At 45.2% G+C, this 24,173-nt stretch overlaps 1 protein-coding gene across 1 annotated transcript in view; it reads right to left on the reverse strand.

Moving 5' to 3' along the window:
- LOC106483092 (exocyst complex component 3-like) overlaps positions 1 to 17,711 on the reverse strand; it is a 31,796-nt gene extending 14,085 nt beyond the window's left edge. Inside the window, exons 1-7 of the mRNA XM_067295020.1 lie at positions 17,685 to 17,711; positions 15,681 to 15,786; positions 10,560 to 10,886; positions 8,251 to 8,845; positions 6,396 to 6,513; positions 3,077 to 3,151; positions 1,087 to 1,187 (exon numbers count right to left, since the gene is read on the reverse strand). Coding sequence (XP_067151121.1) covers positions 1,087 to 1,187; positions 3,077 to 3,151; positions 6,396 to 6,513; positions 8,251 to 8,845; positions 10,560 to 10,848 — 1,178 coding nt within the window. The 5' untranslated portion in view covers positions 10,849 to 10,886; positions 15,681 to 15,786; positions 17,685 to 17,711. The remainder of the gene's footprint in view (positions 1 to 1,086; positions 1,188 to 3,076; positions 3,152 to 6,395; positions 6,514 to 8,250; positions 8,846 to 10,559; positions 10,887 to 15,680; positions 15,787 to 17,684) is intronic.
- Between the last annotated feature and the right edge of the window lie 6,462 nt (positions 17,712 to 24,173).

Genomic DNA, 24,173 nt, shown 5'->3' on the forward strand with positions numbered 1-24,173 from the left:
GGCATATTCTCAAGCTGGTGTGCTTTGTAATGTGTCTGACAGCAGTAGCCTGGCAGCAAATGGGAGAAATATTCTGTGATTATTTGCCTTTTTACTGTGCAGAGTTTCGCTCCAGGAGAGGGCTTCTAGACTAGGACAAAGATAGTCCCTGTCCTGCCCCACTGGGGAGGAAGGACAGCACAGTCAGGATGGGGACATCCCTTGCATTGCATGGATCGGGAGGCAGGAGGTTCATTTAATCACTGCTGCTGCAGGAATATTTGCTTCCTGGAAGCAACTGAGGCTTTGTCTATAAAGCTGCAGAAGACTAAAAGCCTCAGCGTGCATGAATAACCCATGAAGTCTATCGACAGCTTCAGTCTCACAAATGGCTCCTGGACAATTCTGTTTTATAGGGATTTCCTTCTCTTTATAATGTGAAGGGCAACGGATCTTAAAATAAATCAGAGAATCATATAAAATAAATAAATATATATATACATAATTAATATATTAAAAATATATATATAAATAAATATTTTTTTATATATAAATAAAATAAATCAGAGAAGTAAAACAGGCCAGAGCTCCTGGCCCTCACAGGGAGCCTGGAAGAAGCACTGCATCCAGGAAGTGCAGATAGGGTAGGAAAAGCCAATATCTTCACTTATGGGGAAAATAATCTTAAAGCCTTCCTGCAGTCCTTATTCAGGGCCTGATACAAATCCTGCTGAACTCAGGAGGGGTCTGTGCAGCTGCTCCTGGCATGCAGCCTCCCTGCCTCCCAGGAGCCAGGGTGGGCACCAGCCACACGGCTGCGACGCTTTCTGGTTGTTTTTAAGGTTTGAACCTCTCCAGAATAAACATCCCCCAAGGTTTAATCCATCCATCTGGGTGTCCCTTCAACTTTAGTCCAATAGCAAATGCTGAAAACATAAACAGCCGTGAAGAGCTGTCGCTGCATTAACAGCTAGGTGGGGAATGGCCATGCAATGAAAGAGGGGTAACAGTGGATGCAGGCAAACACAGAATCACCAAGCGCTTTACCAGGATTTCTGTTTTTGAGCACTGCTGACGTGCCGGGGAGGAAAGCAGCATCTCTCTTACCTCTCGAGGAAGCTCAGGCACTCCTCCAGGCACACAGCTCCCACTCGCTCCCTCAGGCTCTCACTGATGCGCTGGGCAGCCTCTGTCTTCTCTGTTAATACCTGTGGATTTCAAGACGTGAGAGGAGAATGGGCTGAAGCCATTTTCTCTTACTACAGTGAAGAGCAATACCTCCCATCCTTCACCCTGCTGCAAATCCTTCTCCCTTCTTAGGCAACCAGGTATGTTTTGGTTTTGAAAGCCCTTTCATACATAAAGGTATTGGGTAGGAGCCCAATCTGCACCTTTGCTGCTGCTGCTTCCAGTGCAGTGAACAGGGTGCAGAAGTCGGGGAAAGTCTATCCCTACAAATGCTCATTGCTAGCCATGTCCAGCGGTGCTGCCCAGACCCTGCGAAGATTTGCTGCCTGTGGGAACACCTGCACTTCTGTGTGACTTTCTCTTGCAGATAAATTTGGATGCCACCACTAAAAATGGTTAGGCAACTCTCAGCTGTGTGCCTCTGCCAGGGTGTCTATCAGGGATGCTTGAACAAGATAGGTGTCTAGTTCCCAGCTCCCGCCGCTCCCGCCTGACACGGCAACGTGTGTTAAATCCTCTGATTTAACACCCCACAGTCTCACCCCACCGACCCCTGTTTGGTGCCTGCAGTAGGCAGGCGACATCAGACAGCTAAAAATCCATCCCATATTGGATAGGCCTGAGCAGGTGGCAACTTAATGCCATCCGTTAGCTGCTCCGTGGAAACAAAAGCTTGCAAGGGGAGGGGAGCCAGATGGATTAAAGGAGCCAGATGGACTCCTGTGCTGGGCTCTCCCAGCGCTCCATGAAGCGTCAGCAAGACAAAGGGTGACTCATGTCATGAATGGGTTTTTGCCCTGCTCACAAGAAATACAAAAGCTCACCAAAAGGGACGGGAGGAAACACACTGCCCCAAGGTGTCAGGAAACCACTGCTGAAGAGTTTCCAGGATGCCTTGTTTTCTAACTCAACTTTAGGTGCCAGTCCAAGAAAAGTGAGAAGGCAGTGTTTTCATAAGGACTGTCTATTTATGCAGCCGAGGCCCAGGGGGTCGCTGCGAGGGGGACAAGCCGAGGGAGCAGCCGCCTCTGTGAGCCTGGGTCTGAGCTGTGCCACAAGAGCCACTTTATTGCCTGCTGAAGGCGCAGCCTCGCAAGGGAGGCTGGCTGCTGTTGACCTGCAAGGCACAACGCCAGCCCCGGCAGCGGGCCTGAGGCAGTTTGCCATCCTACAGGACCGTGGGGCTACTTCCCTCTTTCCCATCCCAAAACAGGGCTGCCGCTCTGGGTAGTGGCGGTGGAGAGGGGAGGAGAAAGATACAGTCACAGCGGCCCCCGAGCTGCCCGTGGTCCCTAGCATTGCTGAATCCACATGGAAACCCCAGGATTTATTTTAAGCCTTCTGTGGGTCTTGATCCAAACGCCCTCTGGCAATGGCTCACAGATCAGCAGAGCATGCTTCGGCCGAGTGCTCCGCTTGGCCGCGGTGCCTCGCGCTGCCAGAGCCGCCGGCGCAGCAACCAGCTGCGCCCAGCACCCGGAGCCGCGAGCGAGCCGCCTGCCTCTTGCACGGCCACAGAGATGATCCGCCAGGGCTTGGTAGCTCCCGCTCGCTTTATGAGAGCCCTCTGCAGCGATGCAGAGCGCGCACAGAGCAGGCTGGTTAAAAATACACTGTGACTTTCCAAAGGGCTGTATGAAATTCCAAGTGTGAACGCAACTTCAGCTTGAATCAGCTAATCTCGAGCTCGTCTTTTTTTAGTTAGTTTTCCTTACATATGCACAAGAGGAGAAAACAGGTCTGGGGGAACACAGGTGCAGTTTAAGTATGTCAGCTAACTTGCAAGCTCGTAACATGCTGAGCTTAGCCCAAGACATGCAAAACTGGGTCCTGCCAATACCCACACATTTGTGTGTAATGACGTGGCTACCCCAAAGGATGTGAGCTTTTCATTTTCTCCCCAGATTACCTGAATGACTGCAGCACTGGCACAAGGGGGTTTCCCAATGTCAAAGGCTTCTTTCAGGGCTTCCCCTACCTCCTTCTAAATAGTAAAAAAAAAGGAAAAAGAACAGTTGAGATACAATGGCATTTGCAATGCGTTAGCTTTCCCTGACTTCCATTATGCTTTTGAACCAGACAAATTTCTGCCTCTATTTTTTGACCGTCTTGTTTAACCCAAAGCCTGGCTATTTTCCAGCTGAACTAATAACATTGTTCTGTTTTGTTTTCCATGGTTTGTTTGAGTTTAAAAGATTTGGAGCTTGCTCTCACCCCACTGTCAGCTCGGGTTATCTACAGTCCTCCCAAGTTAGCTTAACTCAAATGAAGGCGCCCACACAGCAAAGCAACGCTTAGACCCAAGGCAGTACTGCCAGCTATCGTAGCTGAGATCTCCACCCTTCCCAGCTCCAGCCAGCACCCACATAAACCAGCTAGTGTTAATTAAAAGTACTTGCTAACTTGAGCCGGGGGCTTATGAGTGCAAATAGGAGTTGGGTTAGTGTTTAGAGCTACTGTGGCAGCGAGATGAGCCCCATGAGGCTGCATGATGGGAAGTTTCCCAAGACTTGGCTAGCTTGTGTTATTTTGAACGCACTGTAAAAACAAAACTAACACTAGAGACAAAGGGCTCATTGCTTAAAACATGATCTGACCTTTATAGAGGCTTTAAACTCAAAAGCCTGGCTTAGTTGTTTATTCATTTATTTCTCCATATTTCTCCAAAGCATATGCACTTCTCAGTCCTCCTCGTGTCCCATTGAAAAAATAGAGGGAAGAAGGGAGAAGACACAGACCCAGCTGACCTCTTTGCAGATCACTCTAAACCCTCCTCAATTTTTGGTCCAGGCGTGCATACCCTGACCCTGCCATGTGCATTGTTGGACAAACAGCTCATTACAAGCTGGGGCTGCAGGAACAGGGGACATAAAGTTCGTTTTCCACCTCTCAGTTTTTGAATGAACCCTGACAACATTTTTGAAGGTTTGCCTTGCATTCATGTCAAATTGCCCACCACTGCAAGGACAAGGTGACTTATCAACAACCCAAAAAACTGCATCATAATTTCTTGTTCACCAGCTTTGCAACCCCTCTAACTTCAAAAGGCACAAAGCTCCCTCGTCTAGTCATTTTAGAGCTGAGGTAAAGCAGCCTGACTGCAGAGCTGGCCAAGTTCCCCACAGCAGTGCTGGGAACTCACATTGAACCCCGCGTGGTGTTTGAGCTCTCAACATCCTTTGATGTGGTCACAGCTCTCCTCACTCACTACTGTTGAAAGTGCATGCAAATGCTTTTAGTTTGCACAGACAGCTGGCTGGCACTCTCCGTGACAAAGCCAGGTGCTCATAGGCAAAACAGAGTATTGCCTATTCCCTGTTCAGTCTCTTTTCATTCAGAAAAATTTAGTCATCCAAGTGGCAAAACCAGCACAATGTGACTTACAGTCACAATTATATATTGTGATCAGTCAGAGATAAGTCATGGAATATTTGCTCAATATACATGTCATCTCCCTATATATATGGAATAATGAAGGGCTGGAGTATGCTGGAAAAAAAGAAATAAAGGGATAAAGAAGGTTTTATAAGCTATGACAGTGACCTGGGTGAAGAGACATTCATAATTTTTCCATGTGGAGTCAGCTCAGGTCCACTTAATCTTGCTAGACTGAACTTGGAGCCGGTCCTACCAGACACGAACCAAGCTGGGATGCTGCTGTATCACACTCCCCAACAACCCACGCTCCACTCACTGACACACAGCGTGGCACCACGTAGAGCTGCAATGCTTCCAGAGCCAAGCTGGCCTGAAAAAATGCAGCCAAGTTGGGGCAGCACTGCACAAGTGCTAGTAACCACTGCCAGACCTGGGTGAGCCTGCTCCATGCAAAGTGCCCATGAGTAAAAGAAAGTTTCCTCCAGTCAATATGTCAGAGGAAAAAAAGGGTTAAATTCACTATCACTGTTATTCGGCATCTTTCAGGGCTTGTCGATGACTCAGTGGCATGCTCTAAGATAACCTCATCAGCACTGCCCTGAGCATAGTCATTTCCTTCACTGAAATATGTGCTAAAAACAGACCTAAGGAACATGTGGTCTTCAAGGTACTGATCTGAAACAGCTCATAAAGATGCTTAATGTCAAACACTGAAATCGGTAAGTTTTAAGCACATTGTCACCAGCTGGTGCCTGTACTCCCGTGTTTGTGAGTACCTACGAGTTCTCCTGCGGGGAACAGGGCCTGAGGAGAATCGCTGCAACTCAGAGCACTTTCCCAGGGGTGATTCAGCAGCTTGTCAGGGAATTTCCCCTCCTCTGCTCCCAGGCGTGGGTTGAAATGGAAACCGAGAGAGAAGATCAATGTGGTAATTGCTGCTGCAGTTTGGCTTTAGCTGAATCTAGGAGGCCCTGCTGAGTTTTCCAAACAGTGTGGTTTCCTTTGGTCCTCCCCATTGCTATAAGGCATCTCCCCTGCTTCGTTTGTATTCCACATGCCTAGACAGCATCCTTCAAAGGAGGAGCTTTGCCGGGAAAAGAAAGAGATCCCGCAGCCTAAGAGCTGAGGTCATCTGTGGGACTGCAAAGCAGGACACTCTGCTCTGGCCTTGCAGAAGAGCTATGCCGGGTGTGCATTGGCTACCTGCTTTCTTGCACTGGGCTCTGGGAATAATCTTTGTGATTACTTCACCTGTGTCTGTTTAGCAGGCTGGAGAAGGCTGTGAGAGGGTCCACAGATAGGCAAATCCAGCAGCCCCAATATCCTGCATAGCTAATGCAAAGGTGCTATAAAAACTGGTCCATACTGTAGGTTCATTAACAGCCAGAGAAGATGAACAGCTTCTGGAAATGGCCCTCAGCTAAGGGAGTGGGTTTCACCCATAGCCTCCCTTTACTCCAGATATTTTGGTTTCTGAACAGATTTCAGCACTATGAAGATGCAGCAACAGGATGAAGAGAGACCATGCAAATGTCCAAGCATCTCTTTGCTAAGGAGCATCCATTTGGCAGGAGACAGCCATGGATCTTCACACCAGGGCTCCTCAGTGAAATTGCTGACAGCTTGGCATGAAGCAGGGGCCACAAGCTGGCTGCAAACCACCACTGCCTGGTCACTAGCATGTGCGAGACTCTGGGTTGCACAGCCAAGTTAGAGCCTTCAGGGCCCTGCGGTCCTCAGCGGAGCTGGAGGCAGCCAGCAAGGGAGCAGCTAGCCTAAAAAGAGCATTCCTAATTTTAAAACTTTGGGGATAAAACAGGCAGATTGAGGTAAAATTCATGAGTTTTTACCTGGGTGATTGCAAGTAACTTTTCCTCTGTCTTCAAAATAATCCGCATGAGGCACTGTGCGTCAAGGGAAAGGCGGTGGTGTGGGGTCTGGCTGGGTCCCAGCAATGTCCTGTTGCCACTGCGTACAGAAAAAAAGAGCTCAGCGGGAGGGGTGATTCATAGCCCTTCTCCCACTTCCGCACAGGTACCTCTGCTTTGTGCCACTGGCTCCCGCTACGCAAACAGGGTGAACAGCAAACACCCAGCAGTGTCGGCAGTGCTGGAGTAGCCCCAGGAACGCTGATGATCTTCATTCAGCCCTTTTGCCAGTTATTCTTTTGTGCTGTTTTTCTTTTCCTTCTTCCTGTATTTGCTGCCCTAATTACACCTTCTGCTCTCCAATTCCCCCTCCCCTTCCCTCATTCCTGCCACCAAATTCCTTCTTAGGCTTTGTTGCCGTTACCCAAACCCACCTCCCTGCATGCACACTTTTACAAGTCTCAGATATTATCTCTGTATGGAAAGCGGACTATAATAAAAAGCACCTGTGTACTGGGACAACTGCATCTGCACATGAGCTTTTCCAAAGGTTGTAATTGTATTCAGAGAGGAAAATCCAGATAGTTAGACTTTTTTCCCTAAAATCAGTCTGGCATCTCTCCTCTTCTCATTTCCACTTTCTCCACAGTCTTTTCCCTCTAACCACAGTCACTGGTCTGCTCTTGCCTTTTTTTTTTTCCTGAATGAATTTAGCATTGGCATATCATTTGTATTTTTTTCCTATCTCTGTGCTTTTCTTTATATATTTAAATGAAGTGATTATTCACCTCCAATTTCGTATAAGTTTTTTGCTATTTCATCAATCCATTACTCACATCTAAAAACAAAACTTTGCTGTTTTAAACCTATAAAAGTATCAGTAGAATAGTACTGTCCACATTTTTCCTGTATGTCTGAGGACAACATGCACTGCAAGGTACCCATCACCCTGCCTTCTTGGGGATGAGGGGAAAGAGTCCATCTGATGAACTGTTTACAAGCTAATCAAGTGTTTATGGGTGTAATTAATACAAGGAAGAGAAGTTCTAGGCAAGGATGGAAGCAATCAAATAACCCAAAACGGCTGAAAACCATAAGGACAGAAATGGATTAGAGCTGTCAAGTAGCAAAGTAACCATGGATACAGAGAATCAAACATCTCACCTCATACTGTCATACAAAAAAGAAATCACAAGAAAGCAAGGCAGGTTCAGACTTTGATAACACCTACTGGCATTCTCAGTGAAAGGCTTTGAGCTCATACAGGGCCAAGGGGTCCCAGATGGGCTGGTCTTCTGAACATGGGATAAACCATATCTGTTTTCTCAAGCTTGGGTAGGAATTTTTTCCTGAGGTCTGAACACTCATGCAGGAAATAGGGAAACAATTGGTGGAACTACAAGCCGTATTAGATAGCAAGAAAGCCCAGGAGAAAAGAGAGGTCCAGACAGCGTAACGCTGACATAAAGGCAAGAGAAAATTATTGTAGAGCAAAGTGCTTGCTAAAAAGAGGCTCAAAATTATGAGCAAATGAACTCCCGCCAGCTTGTTCAGGGAAGCAGGATTCTGTGCGTGTCCAACAGGAGTCCAGCAGGGAAATATCTGCATATCTCAGTTAAGCTCCTGAGCTCAATAAAAGGATTTAGAAAAGGCAATAATGCAAAGAAAAAAGGTCCAGGTTCTTTCAGAAGATAAAATAGACAATGGGCAAGTCTAAACCTAGCAATAGCTGTTTGTTTTTATGTTCTGCTGTATTAACAGGAAACAGGGCTTGTGCTCAGAACTGGGGAAAAGGGACAATGATAAGTGTAGAGAAAAAGGAACTCTTTGAACATACCTTTTGTACATGTTAAGACACCATTCATAAACTAAAAGACATTGGCTGAAGCTAACATGGTTATTGTCGGTGAGGGTGGAAAGATGAGAAGACAAGCAGGCATGAAAGCACCGGGCATACATGACAAGCAGGCCTGCTTCCTCGAAGAAACCACTTTTGCGCTCCAGGCTGGGCAGAAATGTCATTTCCAGTTGACTCAGATGCTGTTTTAATGCAGTCTCGTCTGTGTTACTAGTGGAACCAAAGGGAGGAATCTGGACTGTCATGTACTTTATTAGCTTTTTCTCTAGGTCTTTCTTCCAGAATCTTGGACTCCAGGTGGAAAGAGTCTCCATCCCTTGGCTTCTACCAAACCATTCCTCTTTCTTCTGCTTCTCCCACTTCAGTGATTCGCCCACTGACTGCAACGGCTCCAGTAACATCCTGTCGCTTCCACTGAATGCTTTTCCCATGATGGACCACATCCGTTCAGCCAGTAGTTTATAAAGGGATTCAGACTTTCCCATACCATCACTTCCAGAATGCTCCAGATTATAAATATGTTTACAGGCTTGAAAAAATTTCCCTTGCTCAATGAATCCACAGATGGTTTCCTCTGCAATAGAGAGAGTAACAACACAACTTGACATTTGTTCACTCCTCTATAGGGCCCATCACTTTAATATCTGAGTATTGATGGGTGTATTTCACCTGTATCCCAAGCCCCCTCGGGATCTTTTCAAGATCACCTCACTCGCTGAAGGCCTACCACTACCACCTCTCACTTTTCTCAGGTCAAATCCTTTTTTCTCCTTTCTACTTTCTTCCTATCTCCTCCAGACTAAGCCTGCAGACCAGACTTCTGCAGTTTTCTATGATCATCCCAGTAGACCTACTCTTGTGGGCAATACAGGTTTATTAATGACAATCTTTCATTAAGAAAAGTACCATTTGTCCAGAACAAAAGCTTTACAGAGAGGACATCTTGTGAAAGAGCAAACAGCTGAAAGTCAAGCCTGATAGGAATTCTCCATCTTTTGTACAGAAACACTGGTAGGAAAAAAGCATTGCAAATTCCCTTGTATGCTCCTGCTCCTGCTGCCGGTCCCCATCACCCTGTGGAGCGTGTTGCCTGCCAGGGAGCTCGCACCTGTTTCAGGGCTGCCACTTTGCACAGCCCAAAGGCTGCTCTTCCTCAGGGCTCTTGTGCTAGGCTAAATGACCGCACCTGATATTTCATCCAAAGGTGGAAATCACAAGGTGGTCTAACACACTGTGTCGGCAATGGAAACTCATGTTACTCCCTACGACCCCCATTTCTGCAAGAAGCTATGGATAGTTTCTGACTGAGCCACTGCTCTAGTCACCAGACACCCTGTTGAGACAATTATGAAATCTTCAAAGTTGAGAAGTTGAAAGAAGATTTTTACTGCTGCTTCCAAAGTTTCTTATCTGTCTCAATCAGCACACCACTAAGAGTTAAATATATTCTTACAATAGCTGCACAAAGCAACGTGTTTTTTCCCTGTGCATTTTACAGATGAGGAAACTGAATAACAAAGGGTGAACATGATTTGCACAAAGGTATCTGGAGCAGAGCCCAGAAGAGAAATTAAACTTGATGAGAAACCAGAGAAAGTTAAGCTAGGACATAAGAAATGAGACTCTGGAATCAATTTAATATACAGCTTTGGGGTGTCATGTAGAGTCAAGAATGAATGTTTATTATCTTTCATAAATATCACATGTATCCTAATTTTCCTGTGTGAAAATATCTCAGCTGCGTAGTTAGAATTAAATCAAACAAGACTGGAGAGAGGAACGTGACACAAAAAGGAGGGGGGCTGATGCAAGGATCTTCAGCAAAACAATGGGCAAGCTGCTCAACGGCAGGTCTAGCAAGCTGCACTCTTCCTCGCTCAACACACGCCACATATAGGAAACGTTCGCTGGAACAACTAACCTATGCACAACCTACCTCCTCTCCACATTCATAGAAGAAGCACAGTCACAGCCTACACAGTGTAGGTCACATGTGCATCATCTTTTTTCACAAGATGCATCAGGAGTCTTTGCAGCCATAAAAATAAGAACATCACAGGGAAACACTCCTGAGGTAAAGGGAAAGCGAAATTCAGATGTTTCAGGGGAATGAGTGTACAGTTCAGAAAGGACATGAAATTAGGTGAAAGATAGTGAGGAGGAAAGCTTAAATCACCTATTCCAGAAGCAAAGGAAAACAAGAGTCTCCAGGGCTGGAAGAGGCAGAGAAGGTCCAGGACTGGTCACAGAGAGTAACGGAGAGATATCACTTTCCGTAGCATATTTACCTGCAGACTTCTTTCCTTCTACTTCCTTCCTACATGTTGCAATCTTCAGCAAATTCCCTGCCAAATTCTCATTTTCAGGCTTCTTTTCTTCTGCTTCTTTCCCACTAGCAATAGCCTTTAGCAATTTGCCTGCCACATTTTTCAGTTTCCCTCTCTTCTTTGCTTCCTGCTTGTTTCCTTCCTCCCGAGTGGTTTTGGGAAGCATCCTTGCATTTTCACCAGCCGCTTTCTCTCCCTTGCTGCCGCCTCGCCTGAAGAGTTCCCAGGAACACTTCATCTTCCTCATCATCCAAGCAGATCCGTGTGTTTCCTGCCCAACTGGGAATACTAAAAATGTTAGAAACACCTTTACACGAGGTGATGCTTCAGGTGCAAGTTTAGCAGCTATTTCCCAGAGAAGTCATTTATGCCCAGATCTTGTTTCTGTACTACTACAAGCTCCTACTAAGAAATCTTCTAAGAAATCTAACTTGTTTCCTGCCCATGTTGAGGGAGGAAATTTTCATAGGCTGCCAACCCTTTTATGTAATCTCTCTCTTTCAGGAAAACAATGTCAAAAACCTCATACACAGTGTAATCACAAGGCACTGGGGAAAAGCCAGTGGAATTTTCAGTACGTTCTAAATGACTCAACCATCCTCGAGTGCTGCCAATTATTTCAGTGACAATCCTATCAGTATAAGAGAGGTTATTATTAGTAGCTTCTATGAAACACACCTCACACTTCCACACATGCCACATACCCTGACTGCACCTGAGTTCTGCAGGGAGGAAAGTACTCCTCGTTTTGGAGCCAAATTTTCCTCCACCTCTCGGAAAATCTAATGGTAGTCAACAGGGAAGTAAAATGTTGGTGGATGCATGTTGGTTCATGTTTTAGCAGCACCATTCAGAGGAGATGAGAGTGATCTCAAGATTCTGGATTGAACTATTTTTCAGCTGTTTGCTATATTATTATAAATTATTTATATACCTATAGAAAATAAATGTCATAAAATTACAGCAATCCATCATAAATGTGTATGTGTGTGTGCATGCACTTATGTATATACATGTATTCACTAGCCAAACTCCGCTGTGCAGACAAAGGAGATTTTTGGATACTCAGTACAAGGATTATATTTTTGAGCCCTGAGCTATTAAGGGTTCTGATCCATAATCCTCAGAACAAGTTCCTAAACAGAAAATGTTGTTTAACTTTAGGAGCTCATGTTTAAAACAGATTTTTAAAAGTCTCTGCGCCGCTCTAGGAAAGACAATACACTTAGAGATAGGCTGAAATACTATCCTTACCATTCTCTGTTTTGCTAGATAGTTGAAACCTGGTTTTATTTTTCCAGTCCATTAATAAAAAAGTGGAATCAAGAACTTGAGGATTTTCTTCAGCTAAGGACAGAGTCTTGTATTAGCCATTACAAGCCATATTTATTCAAAATTGTGTACTATTGAAGAATGATTTTTTGGGGTATGATAAGGGTTAATTATTCCACTCAGCATCTGGATTAAGGATATGTGAAGTCATCTTTCTGTGTTTAATGCCTGCAATTTTCTTCCAAGATTTTCTACATTTTCATGACAGTAAAATTCCACTAGTTCACTACTTGGAAACGAAGTAAATATTGTGTTGTTCTTTGTTGATATACTTCTAGCTGAATCTCAGACCTCATGCCCTCTGACTCTTTTACTCAGTGTTTAATTCCAAAAGCATGTTATCTCACAGCAGTCTGATCCATTAGTAACAAGAGGAAGAAGGAGGAGATAAATACAGTTAATTTATTACTGTTCATTTAGAAAGAGAAATATAAATTCCAGCAGTGGTCATAGATTTGAATTGTTGCCAATAGGAAATACTGAGATTGCAAAACACGATGTTATCCCAAATTGTGAAAAAAAGCCAGAAACTCACAGTTTTATGTACCTTCCATCTTGATCTTACTTTTTATTTGCATAAAGTTAAAATGTTTCCTTTGGAACATGATAGCTGCAACATATATTATACATGACAAAGCCAGAGCATTAGAACTGAAGAGAAGCATTCCAAGCATACTGAAACAGTTCAATAATATTTTCCCATGAAAATCCCAGGACAATGTGTTTATGTTTCATTTCATTGGCATTTTCCCACAAGACCAGCTCTAACAAAAATAATGTCCAGATTTTCCCTGGATTTCTTTGCAGAAGGAAATGGGATGTCAAAGGGCCAGTCCTGCAGGCAAGATTCTTTGCAGTATACAGATTTTGAATACAGTACAATAGCAGAATCAAGCCCTAAACTGAGGCAAAGTGATATATGGGAATTGCTGTATTTTCCCAGAAAGCTTCTTTGAGGGAAATGAAATATGGGCCTCTGGAAAGTGGGCAGTGACTAAGCAGAGATGGATAGACTTCCTGAGGCTAGGACCATCTCATACTCCACAGTCACCTCGATCTACTCAACCAAAGCCACCGTAGAGACCCCCCAAGATCAGAGTACCATTAGGGTATACCCCATCTGAGCATGGCAGCACCATCAACCCAGATGGCTCACCTGCTCTGCTTTCCCCTGGTTCACAAACCAGTGGCAATATGTGTCTATAGGCAAAGTACACAGTTGCCACAGGGAGTAGACAGCTACAGGCACCCTGCAAAGGAACAGTAATTTGGGGGCGGCCTCTCTGACTGTGGGGCTGAGCCCCAATCAGCAGCATGAGGAGATGACCCATCCATCCCGCTGGCCTGTTGGGAGCAGCCACCCATCTTTACCCAGTCAGGATATCTCTGCCCACAGTTCTCTGCTTCTGAGGGCAAGGGTTCAAGCATGGTGTGACTGTCCACCATGTCAGGAGAGGGAACACTGCAAAGGAACTGCCAAGATGCCCACCAGCAGCTTGCTTTCCTGGGTCTGCGTGCCTTAGCAGCACATGTGGAGTGCCCCTTTGTCTCTAATGCTATTTTATGGCTCAAGCTAAAGTTCTGCAGCTCAAAGAGGGGGATTTGAATCCCCCTCTAGGAACATCCTCTACTATAGTGCTCCCATGAATGGTTTTGTGCCCAGACAAGCAAAGCCCCCAGAAAGGCTGTGCCTTTACAATGGAGGAGCTGAAAAGTGCCGAGATCAATCTACAATAAAGGTCTTTCACCAGGTGTTAACATAATGCAAAGGAATTGTTTGCCATCTAAAACTATCACTTTGGACAGGACAATCAGGGCACTGCTGCATTTCACCTGCCCCCTTCCATGGGCACCCAAGCTATCCATCCGAGAGGGCCCCTTCAAAGCAGAAAGAAAGGTAGCAGGAAGCCACACGAACATGGCACTGTAACAAGTACAGTCCTGTTTCTGAACAATCATCTCCTTTGTCAGGTGTACCAAATGACCACCTTCTTCCTCAAAAGCTACTTCTTGGAAGCCCAGACTCTCAACACTGACTGCACACTACAACTCCTTGTTCCTGGCATTTCAATGCTTCTATTAGTCTGCAGTATGACGTTCTCTACAGGGGTAATTCTCCTTTCTGCCCTGACCCTTGCTCCGCTCACTGTGAAAGAGAAGGACATTGTCTCCTTGGGAACATCCCCAGTGTTCAGGAGTTTCTCCCATTGCCTGGAGCTACTGGAAAAGCCCATAGACTCCCCATGTCATGGAGACTCTGTATTTCCTTCTTGGAAAAACTGTAACTCCTTTGTCTTTAGGAGCTTTCACTAAACAGGAGAATATCTCAGAAAAAAATTTTAAACTGTTTCTCTGTTTACTTAACTCCTTATCTTGCTGCTTTCGATTTTCTTTGCCTGTACACATAAAATCTCTTCATAATAAGTAGATTGTGTGGCTCACTTGAACAATAGGCATTTGGTCGGGATGCCAATCGGATGAAGTCAGACTATTAGCACTTCTCCTCAGATGAAATGACTTTGCAAGAGTCCAGTTACACTAATATTCCAATTCCAGCAATGTAATGATGCCCCTTCTTGCTTGGCAGAGACTCCACGTGAATGCAGTGAAGCATATACAATGGAAATTTTGTGCTCAACAGCATCTGTTATATGAAATACACTTGAGTGCTAACAGAGAGCTGGATCCACAGTATCTGGAGAGAGAGATCTTACTGTTTTTTTCACCTCCTTCTTTGTTTCCAGAACATGCTGGTATCTCTCCACCATTCTGAACCAAAGGCATGATGGCTGGCAGAAAAGAATACTGATTGCGATGCTAAAACATGCAGAGTATAGCACTGAAAATATGGTGGTTCCCTAGGATATGAATTCATGCAAAAGCATTTCTGGAACCTATGCTCTAGTCTGACAGTGTGTTCCTCCACCCACACACAGAATCTTTGATTTCATCAGAAGTCAAAGAACAGCCAGCCTGTATTATAAACAAGGTATGCTTAAAAAAAACCACTGTACATCGTAGCTGGCATCGCCATGATGGACATATGCAAGAGATGATTTTGTTAACTGTGCAGAATTAGCTGTTTATCATTCTGTAGAAAGCATATATTTATACTCATTTCATAAGGATATCCTCTTCCTAAAGAAATGAGATTATGTAGTCACAGGGTGCATGCATCCCTGTGCTCATCTGATGTCATGCCCTAATGCATTCAAATGAGTAGGTCAATTTAAAATCAAATTGACAGATGGTAGCTGGCACAAACTAGTACATCTCTAAATGCTTCATAAAAATACATGGCTTAGGAGAGAAGAGAGACCCTTAATGCTCCTGCTGAGGAACAAAACACAGCATGGACTCAGCCTTTATTAGACATCAGAGACTCCACCCAGCAGCTCAAGTTTAAGTACACAGACACGGTTTCCCTGGTTCTGTTACTCACCAAATTCCCTGTTGCTCTCCAGCTAACCTATATATGTGCTACAGTAGACAAAGCAACGCAAATATTAATACAAGCAACCTTTTTCATAGTAACAGCTGAAATGACAGTGCTTCTCTACAGCACCTGCCTCCCCCCTGGGCTCTGCCTGCTCTGCTCCCTCACATCGCTGTCACCCCAAACAGGCAAAAAAGAGCTGCTGCGAGTTCAAAGCCACCATCACCACCCAGCTGGCACCAGGCAGTGCTCGCTGGCTGCATGGCCACGGCCAGACCGAGAGAGAAACAGCAACCTTTCCTCCTTTCTCTTACCGAGGGCACTAACCGGAGTATTTCTTCCCTGTTCAGCCACTGATTTTTCATCACATTTTTCAGAAGTTAATCTGAGACTTCTCTCCTGCTCCAGATTCGTCTGAAACTAGATAAATTTGAGTTACTAGGAGGGGACAGATAAATGCACTGACAGGCAAAGAGGCTGCATGCTTACATCAGCTTTGGGCTCCTAAGAAACCAAGCTCAAATCCTGAAAATAAGCTCACTGGGGAATTGAATCCTGCCCCTTCCTCTGCCCTGAATACTGAAACACAACAAGTTTGGACTTGCTGTACCACTTGCACTGCCTGTGTTTTCCTCATCATTGCGAGGACCTGTCTCCAAACTGACCTCAATTTTCACTTAATTAGTAACCTAGTTTACTGTTCCTTTGAAACATTTTTAGCTAATTCCTGGGGATTTTGCCTAATTCTGGTTTTGTTCAGAACGAAACAAGCATTGTTTTAAGGAAGATGCTTCCCCCTTTGAAAATAAAAAAGTCACATACACACACACACAGTTTTAAGGAAGAACTGTAGGAAGTCCAGCAGTAGGGATGTTCAAACTGACCATAAAAACCCCTGCATTACAAACATCTTATCCATGTAGTAAAAGAAGAATAAAACAATCCTTCTAGAAGTAGCAGTTTTGTCTTCAGTAAAGAAGCTAGTGCCAAGCTGGGAATTCCCTTCCCCTGATTTTTCCCTGAAGGCCTCCAGCAAGGACAAAAGAGTATTGCAGCAATTGCAACTTTCTTCTGTTTTTCTTCAGCATCTATGAAAGAGGGAGATAGATAGATTTATCCATGAGAAAGAATGCATGGCATATCATACACTCTGGTTAAAAAACTGTTTCTCCAGACCACAAAAATGCTAGGCTCAACCAAATGCTGGGGATGATAAAATATTTCAAAACAAGCTTGTTAAGTTTCATATATTTAATAGATCTCAAGGCCTTGTTTGGGGTTAGGTTATATTTAGCTGCAGAGAGGTGCAGAAATAGCAGATACAGGGAGGAGCATGAGGCGGTTTCCAAGTCCCCTCACACCTCTGCACAGTGGCCAGCCTGGTTTTGCATTACCAGTGGAGAAGGACAGACAGTTTTAGCCCTTCAAGTGGCACTAGCACCTGCAGAGGACATGGGGAGAGGAGAGAAATGTCACCGTGCCCTGCTGCAGGGGCCAGCAGGGCTGAGTCAGAGAGGGGTCGTACCTGGCTCCGCGCGAAAGGGCGGCAGGCTGGATGTGCCCCCCTGGCACGCTCAGAAAAACTCCTCTGCCTGCGTGGCCAGCATATCCAGGGCACACAGTGGTTTAAAGACACATGGATAAAAGCAGTTAGCAGAGAACAGCAAGTCTCCTCCTTGCCTCTGGGCTTTCGCGATCCTCGATACGCCCCCACGTCGCGCTGGCAGTGCCCCACGTCACGTTACAGCCCCAAAAGCCCTCCGCAGCACTCGATCTAAAGGCAAGGACAGCATCAGGATGGAGATGGGGAGCCGTGGGGTCAGGGCGCTCCTCTCCTTGCCACCCATGGGGATGACGGCTGGGCACAGGCCCCCCTGCAAGCAGCCCAGTCTGATAAAAGCCCCCCATTGCTTGTGCGGCTGGGGCTGGGCACAACGTAAAGTTTCTGTAAAGGTTTGAGGGTGAGCTCACAGTTTCTGCGCAGGTGAGGAGTCACCAGGGAAAGCAGCAGTCATGGAAAAAGTCAGGGCCACAGAGTGAGTGAGACTGATGTCAAGCCAGCTGAAATCTGTGTCTCCCCATCGCCTCCACAGGCCTGCATGGTCAGTAGTTGAGGAAGACGCACTGTCTGACCTTGTGCTCCTACCACACATACCTCTGGATATACAATATATACAATATAAACCTCATAGCAAACTGTAAAGTACTTACATGGTGCCAAGGAGGGGTTCAAAGGACAGGCAACCTGGCCCCGCTGCCTGCCTAGGAAGGGATCGGGACAACATGCAGGAAGACCACCCGCAGAAGTAGCTTCTCACCCTTATATCTCCTGTTCCTCGGGGTCCACCTGCATTACTTCAGCACTCGCAAGGCCCAAGTCTTGAATGGTTTCCTACTGCCAGTTTAGGGAAATATTTCTGCAATAGAAATCACAGCAGTGCTAAGGGCTGATCATATCCCTAGAAGAAAAGCCACCCAGCAGCTTTGTTGCTGTATCACAGCATTTCCAGTCCCAACCTCAAAAAAGTGTAATCCTAAGAGTATCCTGCAGGTTTGCCAGAGGAAAACTACAATTTAAATGTTGCTTGCTATCCTTGGAGTAGAAAGGGCTTTCTCTTCAATAAATTATGGGTATTGTGCGCTAGCACAGTACAGAATGCATTAGCTCAACCACCATGTCTCTTTTCAAGTTGTTCCATGATTTTATCCAGAGAAGCATGTATTATGAATATTTCATCTCCGTTTGTGCAGAGATAAGCCTAAAATTACTTTAGTTGAATCTTTTTATCTGGCTTAGATTGACAGGATTCCTCTGTGCATTTTTTCATAGACCCTCTCTTGCAGTAAATAATTCAGGTTCAATTTTGAATGAAACTTCCTACACACATCTGTACCCATAGCCCTATATGGTGCAGCATATGTAGAGATTTGGGACTAAAAATGCACATTACACGTTCCAAAATCATTTGCATGTTTTTTCTGCTGCCACAAGAGGCCAGTGATTCTATAATTTTTAATCTCCAACGTTTCACTGACACTGCACTGACATGTCTCCATAGGCACATCTGTTTTAGACACCATCTGGAGGCTAAAAATCATAATTACAGACTGGTTTCCAGGACAGCTTGAAACTTCTCATACAGGAGCTATATGCAACTAAATACAAACTGAAGATCAAACCCCAACCATTTCTAGCCCTTGGAGAAACAGAGAACATTAATGGCAGGTATCTCTGGCTACAAAGACAAGCTGAAGAGCTAAAGGCAGAAACACCCCACCCAGCTGAGCTCCCTGCAGAACATGGAAATCTCTGTCTTCCCAAAATAGTTATTATATTTTGGGATGGGGAGTATTTACAACACAATTCAGGGCCATCATTTCATTGCTGAACATCCTGACACTGCAGACAGGTTATTTAAGAGAGGAGGTGAGAGAAAAGAGTACAGCTCTCATATAGATAAGTCACATTTTCAGAAATGCTCAGCATCTAGCATCTTATACCTCCCAGTTTCATTTCTGGACAGACTGAAAATGAGCTCCATTCCCATCCCATGGTGAGCATGGAATTGCTTTCAAGAATTATCCTCTAGCCCTGGAAGAGCTCAAGATTTCAAACAAGATGTCATGATGTCACACTGCAAAAAAGGTCAGTTTTAAATGATTTTTACAAACTCTGTTTTCCTTCTTCTCTCAGCTCTGAACAACTAGATTTGAGCTAGCTTCAGTGAGGGGCTTGCTGCAGCAAGGGTAACCCAAAAGGGTCCTAAAAAAGAGCTAATCATCCTCTGAACCCGTTTCAGTAAAATACACCGTGGAGGAAGTCTGCATGAACACAAAGAGAAGCATTAAATTTTAATCAACATGAGTTCAGGCTGAATAAAGCAGGTCTCCCAAATGCATGGTGATAAAACATTTATGCTGCACCATTGTGTTTTCTTCCAAACACAGCAAAGCATTCAGAGGAGACTTGGCATTACAATATACAACACCATTACATGATGAGGAAGCCCTGGGAGGGTCTTCAACTTTTTCCGACCTCTTCTTCTGTTACAGGAAAGAAAGAAATCTAGACAAAAGAAAACGTGAGCAAAATTTCAGGGGGAGCATGTCAGATATAGGCAAGGCAAAGGCAGAGAACAGTATTTGTAGCACATTTATCTGCTGTCAGTGTCAGAACGTATCTTATCTTTCCGTTGGTTCCTGCTTCTCAGTGAAGGGGAGCAAGCACTATATAAGGATCCACAAATGCTATCATGGCTCCTGAGGATGGCAGAGCACCGCCAGCACAGCAGCAGTGCTCCTCTGCCACATGCATCGTCACGACTCTGCTTGCAGGCATGGCTCACAGCGAGCCCTCCTCCACAAACAAGAAGGATCTGGTCCTTGAGCAAACAAAATTAGATAACTTGCCAGGATGTTTCTAAATTACCAAACAAATTAAAAAAGGAACCAATATTTTTCCCCATCCTGAACAGGTATGTTATCTGTACTGTTGGGGCCTCAGAGCTCCAGCACGTTACTTACTGGCTTTCAGGAGTGGATACTCTTGAAACTTGATTAAGAAAACAGTATTAAGGCCACATTTCAACAAAACATTTAAGTATACAGCTATTTCCTTCAGTCTCAGAGAGAATATTCATCCTCTTAGCTTTACACATCTGTTCTGGGGAGTAGGCAGCCAGGCTGGCATGGTGTTTGTACACTCCATGGCTACAAAACAGTAAATACCTTGGAGTCAATAACATCTGAAAATCACACAAAATATAAACCAGTTTAATGTAACTGATCTTGGCTCACCATGGAGTCATTGTATTTTAAGGCAGTTGCCTGGAGCTTTTTTGTTTAAGTGAATGTGTTTTTAATAGTATTTTCCACATGAATTTTTGACATGAGGTTTCCAAGCCCAAAAATGGTTACATGCTCAAATAAGGCCTCTTCGGCTGTTACCACACTGTTCACAGTTATACATATTTTAGGTAGGCAAAATGGGAAAAATGTCAGCAAAATGTAAGCTTTCCTGCTCAAAACCTGTTTTACATCAGAAAAAAGAAGACTGCACTGATTTTATAGATGGGGATGAGAAAATGAACTGGGCACTCCCTAGATCTGATTCCTACTGACCTTGCCCTGTGTAATCATCTAGATCTATGCAAAGGGAAAGCAAAGGAGCTGTAAAGTACCTTCTGGATCAAAATGGCTATGGATCACTCTTCGTACAGAGGCAAGTGGGACCTGAGTCCTTCATGTCTGCAATTGTCCCCCCTTCACATGTACAAACATGACTGAGAAAAAGCACATTAACATTTTCTCTCCTATTGCTTCGCAGTCTCAGGGGGTTGTCACACACAGATATATCAGGAATTCCAAGCTAGGCTGTAGTCTTATACAAAATATATACCACAACAGATCTGCCTGGGTACAACTAGTTCTAGGAAGCAGATGTACCTTGTGATATTAATTTACTCTAACATTATTTGGAGAAAAGAGAGGGGGAGAAATATTGGTATGTATAGCAGGTACTGGCTGATATTTAAAACCTTTGGCATTACCATATGTGCCTGGAAATAATTGTCAGTGCAATTAGTTGCTGTCATTGAGGACAGCATGTAAATGACTATCTAATCTGCATATACAATTAAATAATTAGATGCCATATGTAAGAGCAGTTATTTATAGGTGCGGAATCAGAGACAAAATTTAAGTCCCATCCCCATAATGTATCATCTTATGAATCAGATCCTCTTAAACATATGTACAGATTTTCATTAGTGAAAAAGAGTGCTCCATCTTAGGTAAAAATCAAAATGAATATTTCATATGACTGATTTTCTACTGTGATGCATTGAATCTGCAATGCCTACATCTAGCCTGCTGACAGCAAGCTGGAGCTGCTGTCCAATTTTAGGAGCTCTTTATGAACAAAACAAGTTGGGAAAAACCGTCCTGCTGAAGGCCTGTGCATTCTGGTCAATGAAGGCTGGATCTATTCTGCTGAACAGCTGACCTAGATTCTCTGCCTGAATGAGAACATTTCACAGTGCGGAGACTGTTCAGAAAGTCAGAATTTCATGTATCACTTATCACAAGAGAGAAAAAAATGAGGATATAACCTTAAGGGAAAGCAATGGCTTCCATTAGTCATAAAAGAGCTTTATCCGTAGCTGCACAAAGCACAACCCTACATGCTTATGTTCTCATTTTGGAGTCTGGAAAGGACTACAGCCCTCATTGCTGCACACGCGGCAGCCGAGGCAGCCACCAGCTCCTTGGAGAAGCGGAGACCTGCCAAAGGCATAGGGGCCACGACCGCACAGCGGGGTGGCCAGCTTGCGGTTCCTGAGCCACCCGCAGCTTTCCGGCAGCTCGGCTGCAGCTCCCGTCCCTGGGCCGCCTGCAGCAAGGCTGTGCTGGCTTGAGGACTGCTGGCTAAAGTTATGCCAAGAGGAGATAAGCCAGCCAGGTCTGCTGAGCCCATCATTGCCAGGTCGTGATGGGATCAGCCGCACACACAGCACACATCCTTCTCCCCAGGGAGCTAGTGAAGCCTTGAAGAGGCAATGCCATGTCCTACCTGTGAACCACTCATGACACTTCCCCACCTCTCAGCTATCCAAGGGATGTGAAGTGCATCTGACTGAGTCCTTTTCTTCCTGCTTCTGCTCCTGATTCATCTTGTTTGCAATCATATTCCTCATCTCCTCAAGGCCCCAGTGGCCCCTCCATAAGCTGGATACAGTAACCTTTCATAGTAACCTGTAATACCCACCCGACCAGAACTCAGAGGACCCAGAGGGTGTCTGTCCCAGGTGTCTCTCTACGAGGGATGTCAGCCCTTGACCCTTGCTGTTACTGATGCTGTGCTGCCCATGGAGAGTGGCTGCAGGTCCAGGCCAGCATGGCAAGCAGGACGCCTCAGAGGAGGGAGACGAAGAGGAGCCAGCAGGCAGGGTCTAGCACGAGCTGTTCTCAGGCCACCGAGGCACAGCTATGCAGTGTTGGTCACAGGACAGGGACTGCCAGGCAGTCTGAGTCCCCCAGGGCTGGGAGGAGCTGGACAGCCAGAGAAGGCCTCCTTCGATAGCAAAATGTCTTGATCTAGCTCTGCCTCACGGATGGAAACAGGAAGCTAAATTCATATACACAGTGTCCTCTGATCTCCCTTTTCTCTGGATGTGAATATGCTGGACCAAATCTAGAGAGGAGGATTCCTGCTCATGCAAACCCTCTTTGACAGCAGAGCACAGTGCTCCGCTGCGTGATTGCAGACAGTGGAAATACACATGCCGAGCCCCCGCAGAAGGGAAGCAACCGCTCTGGGCCATCTTACTAGCAAGCATCCCCCTCTCCCACTTCACTGAAACCTCTAGAAGGGCAGCAGAGATGAGAATATACAATCTAATTAGCCACTTCTCAATTCAGATCTGGCTCAACAAATGCAAATACCACATCAGATAACTAGGTTTTCCTCACCATCTTATTTTTGTATGTGGGTAACATGCAAACTAGGTCAGTATTATTCCTACTGAAACACTCACCGTGGGTGTTATTTTTAGAAAAACATGTGATCATCTGACTTTTATTTATGAGAGCACAGAAAGATCCACTGTGTATCTTTCTGTCTGTCTTGTTTTGAGTGCTTTGCTTTTCTAGTTCTTTGGACTGGTTACTGAAATCTCTAGCCTCTTTTGAAAAGACACAGGCTAAATCAAGAGACCTTGTAGTTCACATGCCTTAGCAGTCTGTGAAATAGAGCACACATAGCAGTGAGCAAACAAAACCAGACAAAAGCATGGAGAAGCTATGGAAAGGCAATATAGGGATGTAGGTAAGAAGAAACAAAGATATGAGAAAAAAAGTTGTCAGGGGACTGTGGGAGCTGGGGGATCAGTCCGAATTTGAGAAACAGCAATTAGATCTTCACAGCTCTTGCAAGGTTAGAGCCAGGATCTCAGCAGCTGGACAAAAGTCAGCTGGAGATCCAAGTTTAGCAACAGAAACCTTGTCTGGAGTTTCAGGTTTATTTTCCAAGACCTTTTTTTATCTCCTTGGCACAAACAAAACAGCTCAAGGTAACAAAATCCTGGACCATGTTTTCATTCAGCAGGTTAGTGGTCACAACCCCAAGCAATATGCATCAGACAACTGAAATAGGGCAGAGCTCTTCCTCGAGAGATCTCTGTCTTGTGTTCTGAGGTCCTGAGCCTAGCTCGGGCCCTATGTACCTAGGTTTCTACCTGTCTGGTTTGCATCTGACCCATCTGGGGAATCCAGAGTCTTTGCCTAGTGTATGAGTTAACACATGGTTCAGACACTGGGATGCAAGTTGTTTTATCCAGCCTCAAGGTGCCTAATGTGAAGTCTATATCTCTGCTGATCATCTAGACTCCTTTCATAGCCAGCAAAGAGGCATAGGCAGTGCCTTCCTCTCAGAGCAATGTGGACATCTAAAACGGGCAAGCCCTGCATGAGAATCTTGCTTGCCCAGCTGCCCTGGGACAGCACTGCTCGCCAGAGCTTCTGACTGGCTGGGAAACACAGCTGGCTCTTGGCTTCACAGCTGTGCAGGCAACATTGGATTTTGCTGCTCAGAGGATAAAAGTGCGAGGGCAGCTGCCCTGGCCAGGAATTGCTGCCCCATGAACCTGGACCCTTTCAGGGAGCAGCTCCTAGTCGTCACAATGCTCCCAGCAGGCTGAAGCCCCAAGGCAACTGCCTCTTTTGGTGCCCCAGGTCACCCTGCTGCGGGCCACAGCCCAGGGAACACCAAAGGACCTATACACACACTCACCAAATCTGAAGAGATCTGG

This window comes from Apteryx mantelli, chromosome 4, assembly GCF_036417845.1.
Source record: "Apteryx mantelli isolate bAptMan1 chromosome 4, bAptMan1.hap1, whole genome shotgun sequence".
Taxonomy (NCBI): domain Eukaryota; kingdom Metazoa; phylum Chordata; class Aves; order Apterygiformes; family Apterygidae; genus Apteryx; species Apteryx mantelli.